The sequence below is a fragment of the Euprymna scolopes genome, unplaced genomic scaffold (assembly GCF_053919585.1).
Source record: "Euprymna scolopes isolate OS-2025 unplaced genomic scaffold, ASM5391958v1 sca73, whole genome shotgun sequence".
Classification (NCBI taxonomy): Eukaryota; Metazoa; Mollusca; class Cephalopoda; order Sepiida; family Sepiolidae; genus Euprymna; species Euprymna scolopes.
This window is the reverse complement of record NW_027633802.1, coordinates 39,100-53,080: the sequence shown is the minus strand read 5'-3', so window position 1 is coordinate 53,080 and position 13,981 is coordinate 39,100. Positions and strand designations below refer to the sequence as shown.

Below are 13,981 nucleotides of genomic sequence, written 5' to 3'. Positions count from 1 at the left end.
GAATGGTTTTTTTCCTTGAATTTATTTTAGAGTCAAAGTTGTTGGTCTTCGATTTTCTTCTGTTATTTGTTCCCTTTTGTTCTAATTGTATTTTTCCTGGAATTTATTTGTTAGTCAAAGTTGTTTTTGTTCCATTTTCTTCTGATATTTGTTTCCTTTGTTCCGATTGTTTTTTTTTTCCTGGTTTTAGAGTCAAAGTTGTAGTTCTTCCATTTTCTTCTAATATTTGTTCCTTTTGTCTCAATTGTTTTGTTTTTTTTGTGTGTGTTTTTTCCAGTAAAGCAACCGGCCCTGCTGGTATTCCAATTATAGTACTCAAAAGACTTCAACTAGGACTAGCGTCCATCCTTACAAAACTGTTTGAACGTTGTCTTAAGGAGAATTGCTTCCCATCACTCTGGAAAATCTCATCAGTATGCCCTGTATTTAAGAATTCAGGTAATCGCTCATCTCCCTCTCAGTACAGGCCAGTAAGTCTCCTGTACATCATGAGTAAGTTGCTGGAATCTGTGTTAAATAGGGAAGTAATCAACCGTCTCAGCAAAAATAACCTTCTTAGTGACACGCAATATGGTTTCTGTTCTGCTAGATCTACAGCAGATGTGCTTACAATTATATCTAATAGCATTAGCAAATCTCTCGACGGAGGCTACCTTTCTAGAGCAATTGCTCTTGACATATCAAAGGCTTTTGATAGAGTATGGCATAAAGGTCTACTTCACAAGATCTCCAGCTACGGTATTGCTGAAAATGTCTTCTCAATTATTAAATCATTTCTCTCTGATATGTTCATAAGAGTAGTGGTTGATGGGCAGAAATCAGAAGCTCTTAGTATTAATGCTGGAGTCCCTTAGGGGTCCATTCTGGGCCCAACTCTCTTCCTGATCTACATTAATGATCTTCCAAATCACATCCTTACATCATTCATAGATGCTGATGACACTACTATCTACGGTAGCACATCGAAGACAGAAAACAACCAAGTTCTCTCTGATTCTCTCTCCTCTGATCTTAAGCAAGTGGTACAATGGGGAAAGAGTTGACTGGTTACTTTTAATGCATCTAAAACCAAGCTTTTATCTTAACATCATCAACGCTCTGATCCCCAGCTGGCATCAATTAAAATTAATGGCTGAATGGCTCTCGTCTTGGGGAGGCCTCATGTTTTGACAAGCTTCTGGGCTTGACCTTTACTCATGATCTTAAATGGAACACATACATTAAATCTGTTGCCAAGACCGCTGAAAAATTGGTGGGATCCTTCTATCGATCCAGTAGATATCTCACTGCTGATGCAATTCTCTGTCTATATAAGATCCAGGTACGTCCAAGGATGGAGTACTGTTGCCACATTTGGGCAGGAGCTGCTAGAAAGGACTTATCCTGCCTTGATAGGGTTCAAAATAGACTCCGTAGCATCGTAGGGGGTGTCCTTTTCTCTTCCCTGCAACCTCTTTCTCACATAAGAGATGTTGCGAGTTTGTTTCTGCTTTATCGTTACTTTGATGGCAAGCGCTCGGCTGAGCTCCAATCTATGCCCCCCCTCGCCAAACTTTCACAAGAAACACCCGTCTAGCAGAAATCGCTATCAATAATTTCCCCCACTCTTTATCTGTGCCTAAACCTACACGTAGATTCCATGAGCAAAGCTTCTTTTATTCGAACTGCACGCCTATGGAATTTTCTTCCATTGTACTGTTTTCCAGCTGACTACAATATGGTTGTCTTCAAGTCTAACGTAAACAAGTTTTTGATGAACCGTTCCATATAAGTTAACAAATTTACCGAATCTCCATTTACTAACGGTTACTATATTGTCCAATTTCTACTTTAACCCTTATCATCGAGTGGCCTCTTGGCTTTTTAAGCGGTGATGCCTATGTAAAAAAAAATTATTTAAGACTCTAAGTTTTTTTTTTTTTTTCATTTTCTTCTAATATTTGTTTCCTTTGTTTAAATTGTTTTTTTTTTTGTTTTTTTTGCCTTGAATATATTTTAGAGTCACAGTTGTTGTTCTTCCATTTTCTTCTGATATTTGTTTTCTTTGTTCAAATTTTTTTTTTCCTGAAATTTATTTTAGAGTCAAAGTTGTTCTTCCATTTTCTTCTGATATTTGTTTTCTTTGTTCAATTTTTTTTCCCTGAAATTTATTTTAGGGTCAAAGTTGTTCTTCCATTTTCTTCTAATATTTGTTTCCTTTGTTCCAATTGTTTATTTTTTCCTTAAATGTAATTCAGAGTCAAAGTTGGTTTTTTTTTCCATTTTCTTCTGATATTTCTTCCGTTTGTTCCAATTGTTTTTTCCCTGCAATTTAATTTATGTTAAAGTTGTTCTTCCATTTCCCTCTGATATTTTTTCCTTTGTTTCAATTGTTTATTTTTTTCCTGGAATTTATTTTAGAGTTAAAGTTGTTCTTCTTCTATTTTCTCTTGATATTTCTTCCCTTTCTTATTGCAGTTGTTGATCTTGTTGATGTTTAATGATTTCCAAACCGACACGTTTAAATTCCTTTATTTCTGCCTCGTAAAATTAGTTACCGGTTTTTCATTTGTTTTTTTTATGTCTGGTAACATCTTCTAGAAGATGATACATTTTTTAATTCTGGAAAAATTTTAATTTGTTTAAACTTATCTGTTCTTGATTAAAATCAAATACAAATCGACAAACGTGCTCGAACGATTTGGATTTTAAACCTTGTGTTGCAGAATGACTTCAAATTCTCCTTAAGAACGAAAACATTTTAATCCTTTCGCAGCTTAGGTACGCCTTGTGTATTAAAAATCTTACACGATTTTTACCTTCTTACTGTTATGCTTGTAATTAACAATTTTACCCAGCAAATTACATATATTTTCGAAAAATCCAACTCTGTTGTAATGGTTATGCTGCATCCAACATAAATCAATGTTCTTTTTGCCAGTGGGTGATGCAACGTCCGAGTAATGTTGTATTCGAACTTAAGGATGTCTGTTGCACAAAACACTGCAACAGCAAAACCTGTTGACGCCAGTATTGTGATCATAAAGATCCCAGAATAAATAAGACAATATTGTGGTATATGTTAAAGAGAGTGTAGATACAGGATTATATCAACAATTCACCGTAGGCTCTTCTATACGTAAAGTCTAGAAAAGTTCATATAGTCACGAAATAGACTAGATCATCATCACATTATAACAATTTATGGCAAGGAGAAACAATATATATATATTTTAAATGATTTAAACTAATACAAATGGACAAAGAATAATATACAAGTTTTATTTAAAGAATGTTTAATTAACAATAACAATTATTTTTTATGTAAAGAAAAATATTATCATGTACACAAAATTTAGATGAAGAAAACATAAATGTATTGTGAGATAAATAATAGGGCGTGAATATCGGAGAAAGATAGTAAATATGCACTTTTCGCTATATTTGGAAATTATGCTATCTTGCCATCGTGAGTGCCCATAAAACCATATTTAATAAATAAATAAATTAATAAACATTGTATATTTAACACACACATTTCTCAATTATATATATATATATATATATATATAATTATTATTATTATTATTATTATTATTATTATTATTATTATTATTTATGTAAATACAGTCATATCTTGATATGATGTGCAGACCGTTTCATATTTGATCTCATCAGGCAGGAAGAATTAAAATACAAAAATTTATTTTTTTAATCTGATGAGATCAAAAATGATTGAAATGGTTTGCATATCGTAGCAAGATATGACTGTATTTACATAAAGAATAATAAAAAATATAATTTGCTCTCTTTGATTGAGCACTATCAACGAACCTGGTTAAAATTCAATTATTCTTATTTTTTTCTACCTGTAATATATATATATATATATATATATATATATATATATATATATATATATATATATATAATGGAGATGGTAATTAATAAAAACTGAAGAAAGTGCTCAATACTGTTGTAGAGCAAATATGCGTTTTATTGTTTATTACCGTATCTTTCTGTTAAGTTACATTATTGTTTCGGCTACACGGCCTTTTTTTTTTTTTGGCCGTCTGAAGTGTCCTCAGATTTTTACAGAAATGTTCCCTATTTTGTGATGAAAGAGTGGAAGAGTGAATGAGGTCAGGGAGGTTTGCGAGGAGGGCGGAGGAGGAAGAGAGAAAGGGAACGGAGGGAAGGTGGGGGGGCGTTTGATATGTCGATAATGTTTTAGTTTTGGGGTTTAAGGAACTTGTCTGGGAAGTTCATTTCTGGTGTGGCTGAGGGCATAGGGATACATGAGGGGAAGGGGTATATGTGGGGGTGGGAGGAGGGGAGTTACTTTAAAATTCGAGTCTTAGTGTTAAGGTTTTTAGCGTCTCGTTGGTTAGGTGATTTCTTGGTAAGTATGTTTTGAGGCGCGGGGTATGATTCGGTTTATTTATTTTTAGTTTTTATTTTGTTGTTAATTGTTTGGAGAGGGTCAGCTAGCCGTCGCATCCACGGGTACACACGTGCGCACGTACACACATATATACTTAAAAGAAACGGTCACGGGTACACATACATGCCCGCCATGGCGTGCAAATGTATGTGCATATGTGTGCCTGCATGCATAGACACCTGCATTGTTCTCGCTTGCGACAAATTTTCTTTAAGGTGCTAAGATTAGGTGCGCGTGTGTAGGCATGGATGTGCACATACACAGATACATACATACATCGACGCCCCTGCCTCCTCCCCAAAATCTATAAACATGGCTAATTAGAACCACTATCCCGGGTACGTGGGTGCTTATTAATGCGTATGTTAAGTATATGTGGATGACACCCGCGCCCATATTTACGGTATGCCACGCTATATACGCGTATGTATATGCGTGCGCACATATCTGTGCTTGAGGGAGTGAGGGTGCGTGTACCCACAAATGAACTTAAATTTAAATCTATCCAGACGAATATGTCTATACCAATAACTGTCTGCAAAACTGGGTGTGTATGTGTGTGTATGCACGCGCGTGTACATCCATGTGGGCGTCCGTGTGTACACGGGGTACCAGTGTGTGTGTGCACGTGCCTGTGTATGCTTGTGTGGATGTGAGAGTATAGATGCCCGCTGCCTGCTGTCCACATGGTGTGCAGCTGTGTATATATGTCGATGTATGTGCTCACGAGTATTGGTATCTGCATGCGTGCACGCGCTTGAACGTATGCGTGGGGTGGTGGTATGCCTGAATCAATATGCGCATAGAAGCCCGTATAATCGCCTCCTTGGGGGCAGGGGCGTCGATGTATGTATGTATCTGTGTATGTGCACATCCATGCCTACGCACGCGCACCCAATCTTAGCACCTTAAAGAAAATTTGACGCAAGCGATAACAACGCAGGTGTCTATGCATGCAGGCGCACATATGCACATACATTTGCACGCCAGGGCGGGCATGTATGTGTACCTGTGACCGTTTCTTTTAAGTATATATGTGTGTACGTGCGCATGTGTTTACCCGTGGCTGCGACCGCTAGCTGACCCTCTCCAAACAATTAACAACAAAATAAAAACTAAAACTAAATAAATCGAATCATAGCCCCCCCCCCCGCCTCCTAACATAAGCGAACACTCAACAGCTCAAAACATACTTACCAAGAAATCACCTCACCAACGAGACCTATGCACATACATTTGCACGCCAGGGCGGGCATGTATGTGTACCTGTGACCGTTTCTTTTAAGTATATATGTGTGTACGTGCGCATGTGTTTACCCGTGGCTGCGACCGCTAGCTGACCCTCTCCAAACAATTAACAACAAAAAACTAAAACTAAATAAATCGAATCATAGCCCCCCCCCCCGCCTCCTAACATAAGCGAACACTCAACAGCTCAAAACATACTTACCAAGAAATCACCTCACCAACGAGACCTTAAAAACCTTAACACTAAGACTCGAATTTTAAAGTAACCCCCCTCCTCCCACCCCCACATATTCCCCTTCCCCTCATGTATCCCTATGCCCTCAGCCACACCAGAAATGAACCTCCCAGACCCTCCCCCCACAAGTTCCTTAAACCCCAAAACTAACACATTATCGACATACCAAACGCCCCCCTCCTTCCCTCCTTGTTCCCTTCCTCTCTTCCTCCTCCGCCCTCCTCGCAAACCTCCCTGACCTCATTCACTCTTCCACTCTTTCATCCCAAAATAGCGAACATTTCTTTAAAAGTCTGAGGACGCTACAGACGGCCAAATATATATATATATATATATATATATATATATATATATATATATATATATATATATATATTATCCCTTGTTGAATCAGAAAGTGTGAGTTTGCCAAGCCAATTAAATATGAAAATAAAAGTGCAAATATCAGGATTAACTCCCTTTTCTTAACCATACTGCGTGTGTAATAGCATTAGAGATATTCACTTTAAATTATAACAGACTACCCCATTTAATTTAAATAGACAGTGAAAGGGAAAGAGTGACGAACGTGAGAGACATGAACGACGTATATAATAAGAGCAAAAATAAACGACATACCTTGAAAGAGCGTGTAAAATAAGAACGTTAATGAAAAATGTGTCATTTCTTATGTAACTAGCAGGTATATCCGTCAGGGAGGAAATATAAAATTAAAATATTATTACAGATGAGAGAAAATGAGAGATATAAAAAATACGAGGTGTCTTCAATAAGTTTCCAGATTTTTTCGTATGGGCACTTTTACATTTTATTGATAGTACATTTTATTGATAGTACATTTTATTGATAGTACATTTTATTGATAGTACTTTTCATTGATACTACATTTTATTGATACTACATTTCATTGATAGTACATTTCATTGATAGCATATTTTATTGATAGTACATTTCATTGATAGTATATTTCATTGATAGTATATTTTATTGATAGTACTTTTTATTGTTAGTACATTTTATTGTTAGTACATTTTATTGTTAGTACATTTCATTGATTGTACATTTTATTGATAGTACATTTCATTGTTAGTACATTTTATTGTTAGTACATTTTGTTGATAGTACATTTTGTTGATAGTACATTTTATTGTTAGTACATTTTATTGTTAGTACATTTTATTGATAGTACACACATTAAATCCCCTTCGAAATAATCTCCCCCGGTTGCACTTGTATTATTCTAACACCTTCTGAAATGCTTTATGGAAGTTATCTTGTCTGAGCGTATCAATGACCGTCGTCATAGCCTCTTTCATTTCCTCAATTGTTTCATAACGACAGCCTCCAAGGTTTTCCTTGAACTTAGGGAATAACAAAAAGTCATAGGGAGCAAAGTCTGAATATAGGGAGGGTAGGGAACTGTGTTGACGCACATTTTGGTCTTTCTTTCTAATCTTCTCTGGGCACTGAGATTTTGTGCAAATTTTGCACAAAATCCTCCATGCTTGTTCCTCAAGAATAATTGTGTGTACCGTTCTCATATTGACATCAAATTTTGTCATTTTTGTCTCTATAGACACACGACGGTTCTTATCCATGAATTTTTTTATTTGGCCAATCAACTCTGATATTGTGACTTTATTACTCCTCCCACACCTCTCATCATCCGTCACAAACTTCTTGCGTTCCTTGAATCTCTTATGCCACTAACTGGGACTTGATAAGTGGTGACCCGTATGAAAAAAATGGAAAGAGTCTCGGAACAACAGACTTTGATTGACGTAGCTTTAGTATATCTAAGCTTTCTTGGTTATTAACAATTTAGAAGCCTTAAGCCCACCTCAAAATATCTATCTTGTAGCCATAAGTTGAAAATACATAACGTAGCCTAATTTATCATTATCAATATCGATTAAATTTAACTCATATAATCGTTATTCTTACGTTACTTAAGAACGCATTCCGATTCATATCTGCGTAATTCTAACGCTTCTACAGAATGTTGCCAACAGCGTATAATTCTTATCTCTTTTTACGCTTGTCTTTGTGATCCACAGAAAAACAACAACAAGAATAAGTATCGTATTTTTTCAAGTCAGTAAAAACATTTATGTCAGCTGTTGCTCAAGCCGAGAACGGTTGAGTTGAGAATTTGCATTCAACTCTTTTAGTTCGCATTTTCGTAATCGAAACCAGTTTATGTATCTTATTGGGATATCAACCGACATATTACCTTGACATAATTGGCCATTATATCACAGGTGTTCGGATTATAAGTTAACTTTATCTGTTTAATAGATTTTCTTACTGCAGTGCAACGTTTTTTTATTGCAGCACAGCCACGGAAATTGTTATCTTCCTGTTCCTGGGATTGGCACTTGTGGAACCTAAACATGAATGGCACACTGGCTTCGTCTTGTGGACTTTATTCCTGTGTTTGTTTTATCGGTTTTTGAGTAAGTATCCGGTGACTTTCTCTGCAGTTTGTTTGGTTTTCTTCTAGATTTACGTACCTGAAATATAACTAATAATTTGAAATATGAATACAAAGATTGTAAAAATACTAAATGTAAACGGCCCTGTCGGTGGGGCATTAGAATACGCTGTCTGTCCCCCTGCAGAGGGTAAAAGTCCCTCAATGGGGGGTCCTGGATATGACCTTAAACTATATCCAGTGGTGAGGCCCCAGCTTGTGGGCTTTGGGGAGTGTGGAGCCACCCTTTAATTACCATTGCTCCCAGGTCCACTCTGACCCGGAGTGGTAGTACCTGTTAGGGTCCCAACTATGGGTTAAATAGAAACCGACGTAAACACAACAAATACATTCTATTAAAAAAATTTTCTTCAAAATCTTTGGATTCGGCATTAAATAACCCGAAAAGGGTTGATATGCCGTAAAACAAAAGCAACCAACCAACCAACTAAATGTAAAATATTCAGGTTGAAAAGAATTCATTATATACAGTTGATTGAATACTACTATTGATACTGTTCCTCTAACCCACCTAGGTCATTAGGTGCACTGCATCATAGATGGACAGTAAACCAGCTGGCTCCACTTGATGGGATTGTAGTCGAGTGCCTGGATAATATCGAAACTTTTGCCTGCCTAATCAAGGATGTTGTCGGCCAACTTCTTCTATCTATCTCATCCATTTTTTTCTGGGTCAATTCTTTGTTTTCAAGTCCTTCTGAGCATATTACCTGTCCATACCATTTGAATTCTCTTTTTAACCGTGATCAGTAGATCTTCATAGAGACGCACTTGTTGAGTGGCCTTTGTACAGACTTCATTGTTGGTGATATGCATCTTGTATGAGATTCCAATGAGGCATCTTCTTTTTATTGCTTGGATTATCGTTTGTATGTACGCGTTTGGTATCCATGCGTCGCATGCTTCAAGAATGATTGAATACAAATATGTATTAATTCTTTGTTTAATGTTTGATTTAATGTCTAAACACAATTTCTTGGAAATTAGAAACTATTCATTTAATTTAGCACAAATTGATGGGGGCCAGGAATGACATATTTAGGAACTGATAACTTTGAACTTTGAATAGTTATCATAATTATCTCGGAATCATACAAAATCGAAATGAGTAAAGCCTGTATTGTTAGTAGTTTCTGAGTTTGAGCTTGACACACATACAGAAAAAAACGACTCTGCATTATACAATAGGCTATTTTTTTTCAGATGTTAAAAATCAAAACGAATAAAATATTGCTTACCTCATGATAGGGAAATCAAGCATCACTGATAATTGATGCATGCACAGAAAACAGGTCCAAGATATTTGCCAACTTAAATATCGTTCAATTTGTTGGTTTATGTTACCCGGCTATCATTAACAATAGGAAGCCTCTTGAAAGTAAAAGGATGTACTTTTTTTAAGTCAGTGCGATTTTTTTTTTTTTTTTTTTTTTGTAGAATAAGAGTAAGTTAATGAGTAGTATAATTTGCGATCTGGACTTGTTGAAGATTATTTGCTTTTTTGTAGTAGATCAACAGGTTAGCATGGTTAGCGGGTTTAGCGAGGATACCTAGGTAGAGGCCGGATCAGCCAGACAAGCTTAGGAAGCCATCTAGAATTAGAGTAATATGTTACAATTGCCATAAAATTGGAACACATTGCACAAGAAAACGAGCAGGGGAGCTTTTATGCCTTTTTTTATACTGTATCAACAGGAAGAAGGTGCTGTACCGACCCCTTCGAATGATAATGGTATTAATGAATATGATACTGGTATACTTTTTCCACACCGAATGCACTATCGCTTCATTCAATCCAAAACTTGCTTGTGAATATGGTAGGAGTGGCATCGTGAAAGCAGTTGATGGGAGGAGCCTTAAATGTAAGGGAAAAAGAACTTCTAGTTTCCGGTTTCTCTTATACTAGTTTTTTCAACTGCTATCACGGTGCCACTTCTATTACATCCACTCGCAAGTATGTGAAGTGGGTATAAAAGTATAGTGGCTCATAGCATTAATGCAATCGACATTATTGTATAAATGGTTGTAATCAATAGACTTGATGTGATTAGACTAAGTGTGATTATAAAAATTGGTAAGGTAGCTTGAATAGGCACATTGTTGCAGAATTTATTACAAAAATTTTTGATGGAGCTGACAGTTAAATGTAAATGAATAGCAGAGCCACCGAGAGAATTCTTTGGGGTATGAAAATTAGTTTGAGACAGAGGTGGAAAGGTAGAAAACGGATGGAATTTTCTTAGCCTCGAAGGATAAAGAAAAATGCGTGATATTTTTTATGGCAGTGCCGAGCTACAAATTAAAAAATCAGATCAGTATTAATCTTTCAGGAGTTGAGCCATTTTGTAGTGCGTCATGCTATGAACAACATTTTCGATGTTTGTAATAAAAAGATGAAAACGTAAAGGTGAACGGTATTTTGTGAAGTATAATGGGGGGGTTCACCTCAAATACACAAACGGAATGTTCAAGAAAGATTATCGCTACAGACCTCTGTCTCTACTCTCGTTGCCTTATCTCGTGCCTGAGCGGGAACAATCTCGCAGCACCGAGAAATGAACATCGTTTTATAGTTTCCATCTTCACGCACACACGAGATTATGCGAGAACAGACGAAATAAAAATGCTGGCTGCCATCTTTGTTCTTCCTTTTCTTCACCTAAACTCACTCGCTGAGCACCCACAGTAAGACTTGTCTTTCTTGCTTCTAACCACATGCCTCCCTGATCTCAAGATCACATTTCGTAGTCTCTCATCCACTGTGGCGGTCGCCTCTCTCAACTTGGCCTCTGAGGTGTCTCGTCCTCCTTCTGGGGCTGCACACTCCCCTCCACTGCTTCGCCCTCCACTGGTCTGACGTCGAGAATGTGCCTCGGGACTCCTTCCACCACAATGTTGTTACTAGTGTTCCTCCCAGTCACGCGACCTCTACTCCATTGTGTGGTGCAGCGCGCCCCCGGTGGCTTTACTCATACCTCGTCCCCGAGTTTAATCGTCTCTGTGGCCTCTACTTCTTGGCTTGCCGGCTCCACCCTGGGATGTCTCCAGGAATATGTAAAGGTTGACAGTTGCGGGACCGTCTCTGGTACTTGTCCCAGTTTAGGCGACATGTTATACCAGAAGATGTCTTGCTCAGGTGAGGTGCCTCCTCTTTCCGCAACTGCCTTTATGGTGCGGTGGTTTCTCTCCACGATCCTGTTGCCACTGGGTCTGTAGGCAGCTCTGAAAAATTGTTGGATCTTCCATTTCTTCAGTACTTCTGTCACTGCTACTGACTTGAATGCAGTCCCGTTGTTGGTTAACAACTCTTCCATGGGGCCTCGCTCCAAAAACACCTCATCAAGGATTGCCGCTATTTCATTGCCTGTTCCTCCACGTAGCTCCTTCCATAGGGCAAATCGTCTGGGCCCACAGTCAATCATGGTTAGGTAAAGTCCACCCTGTAATGGGTGACATCGCATGCCAGTCTCTCCTAGGTCCCACTCACCTCCAATTGGCCAGCTTCATGCGTGCTTGGAGCAGGATCAATCGACTGACATCTGTCACATGTCCCGACTACTTGCCTCACTTGCTCCTTGGTGACACTCGGGTCGACTTTCTTCAGTAAGTACCATGTCCTCTCTACCCCCATATGGTGCAAATTGTGCAGTTCTCGCACGCCAACATCATCTAGATCCGATGCAGCAACAACATCTTTCTTTGGCAACAGCCAACTCTGCTTCACTCTCGTGAGAGCATCTGCTCGGTTCTTTTCAGAAGCCACCATGTCTACGCGAAGCTTCAAACAAAACTCTTGCATCAGCTCAGCCAGCACCCCAAGCCTGCGCTTCACTAACATCTCCGCAGCCCCTTTTGTTTTTATCCTTCTTTCGCTTGAAATGAGAGACTTTAGCCAAGCAAACACCGTGGCAGAGTCAGTTTTTATGCAGATGTCACATAGTCCCCATTTCAGGGCCAGATTGACTCCTTTTATTTTCGCGTCTAATTCCGCCAAATTGATGTGGCTGACGTCATTCTTTTTCCTCAACCAGGCTGCATCTTCTGCAACTACTCCTCCAATTTCCAAAACGACCCCTGTTGCAATGCTGCTTGCATCGCACCACACGACTCCATCCAATGTTTGCAGTACGTTCCAGGTTCCCGAGACTGGGTCTTGCCGTTCTGCTTCTTTCAGGAGCTCTTCCATCATGGCGACCGTTCTTCCTCTCACCTTATCATTCCATCCTCGTCCTTCGGCGTGTCTCTTTATGTAGCTGCATGCTGGTCTAAGCCAGCTAGCAACGGGGTAATGTCCGATCAACTTTCCGCATATGGAAAAAAGTTGACGTCTGTTGAGCTTCTGCTTCAGTTGTGGGATCTCGTTTCCCCTGCGAAACTCTAGGCCACCTGACGCACCTCGTTTCAGTTTTAGGCCCAAAGCAGCCCCTCCGTCTAATTTTTCCGGCTCTTTGGCGACCAACCTGAACCTCTTCAAATGAGCCACCACCTCCTTGGCAGTTACCACAGTCTCATTCACCAGAATGTCGTCTATGTATGAGCTCACTACCACATCTCCCTTTCCCATTATCTCCAGAATCTTCCTGAGGATAGTTGACATAATTTTGGGTGCCGAATTTAACCCGAACCCTACTCGTGTAAGGCAGTAGGTTTTGCCTTTGTACTTGACTAACTGATATTTCCAGAGCTTCTTGGCAACATGGAGTTGCAAATAGGCAGATTTTAGATCTACCAACGTAGATGCGCCATTCATCTGCCTCCATTCCCTAATGGTCTCACTGCACACATCTACGGTGTCGCCTCCCATATGGCACTTAACATGGCCGTTCAGCTCTCGGAAATCCAGGACCGGTCTTACTTACTCTTTAGTTGTTTGCAGAACGGCCATCAACGGCAAAATGCCCGACTCCACGTCATCCGTCCAAGGCATCAGTATCCCCTCCTCAATCCATCGGTCGACTTCTTGCTCAAACACCTTTCTCGACCCTCCTCTAAGCGAATTTGTGTAGCACGCCATCCTGTTTGTCAGCGATGGCGCTTGATGTTTCCATGCCCACTCCACCGTCCACCGGTCTGCGTTGAATTCGGCTCGGAAGTCCTGATCTTTGACCTACAATTTTCTTTCCTCCCCGGTCTTGTTGATCACTCTGGGGACTTGCTCCATCACCGTGCGCTCAGCTAGTCCAAACCTCACGTTGTTACATGTGATGGCAACACCTACAAGTCGGCATATAACATCCATTCCAATGATGGCTTGGACGCCAGGCACCAGGCGATCAGTGACAATTGCATGGACCCTCATCCGACGTTCAGCAATATCAATAGTGATGGTCTTCCTCCCTGGACACTTCACTCGCGACCCATCGAATGCCACTACTTAACCCTTCCCTTTCCATCTTACGACCAGGGTAGTGTGCACCATGGTAGTGGTGCAGCCAGTGTCAATCAGGGCCATAACTTCCCGTCCTTCCACCGCAATCTTCTGTTTGGCATCTGCTGCGGGTGCGCCACTATTCTCGAATCGGGGCGGCTGCTGGTGCGTCGGCTTCCCTCGCCAGTTTCCTGAACTTGTGCATTTTACCGC

At 39.4% G+C, this 13,981-nt stretch overlaps 1 protein-coding gene across 1 annotated transcript in view; it reads left to right on the top strand.

Moving 5' to 3' along the window:
* Positions 1-13,981, top strand: part of LOC145276125 (sodium/hydrogen exchanger 2-like) — a gene marked incomplete at its 5' end in the record, with an annotated part of 87,247 nt that overhangs the window by 50,635 nt on the left and 22,631 nt on the right. The window contains one exon of the mRNA XM_080127669.1: positions 8,241-8,362. Coding sequence (XP_079983795.1) covers positions 8,241-8,362 — 122 coding nt within the window. The remainder of the gene's footprint in view (positions 1-8,240; positions 8,363-13,981) is intronic.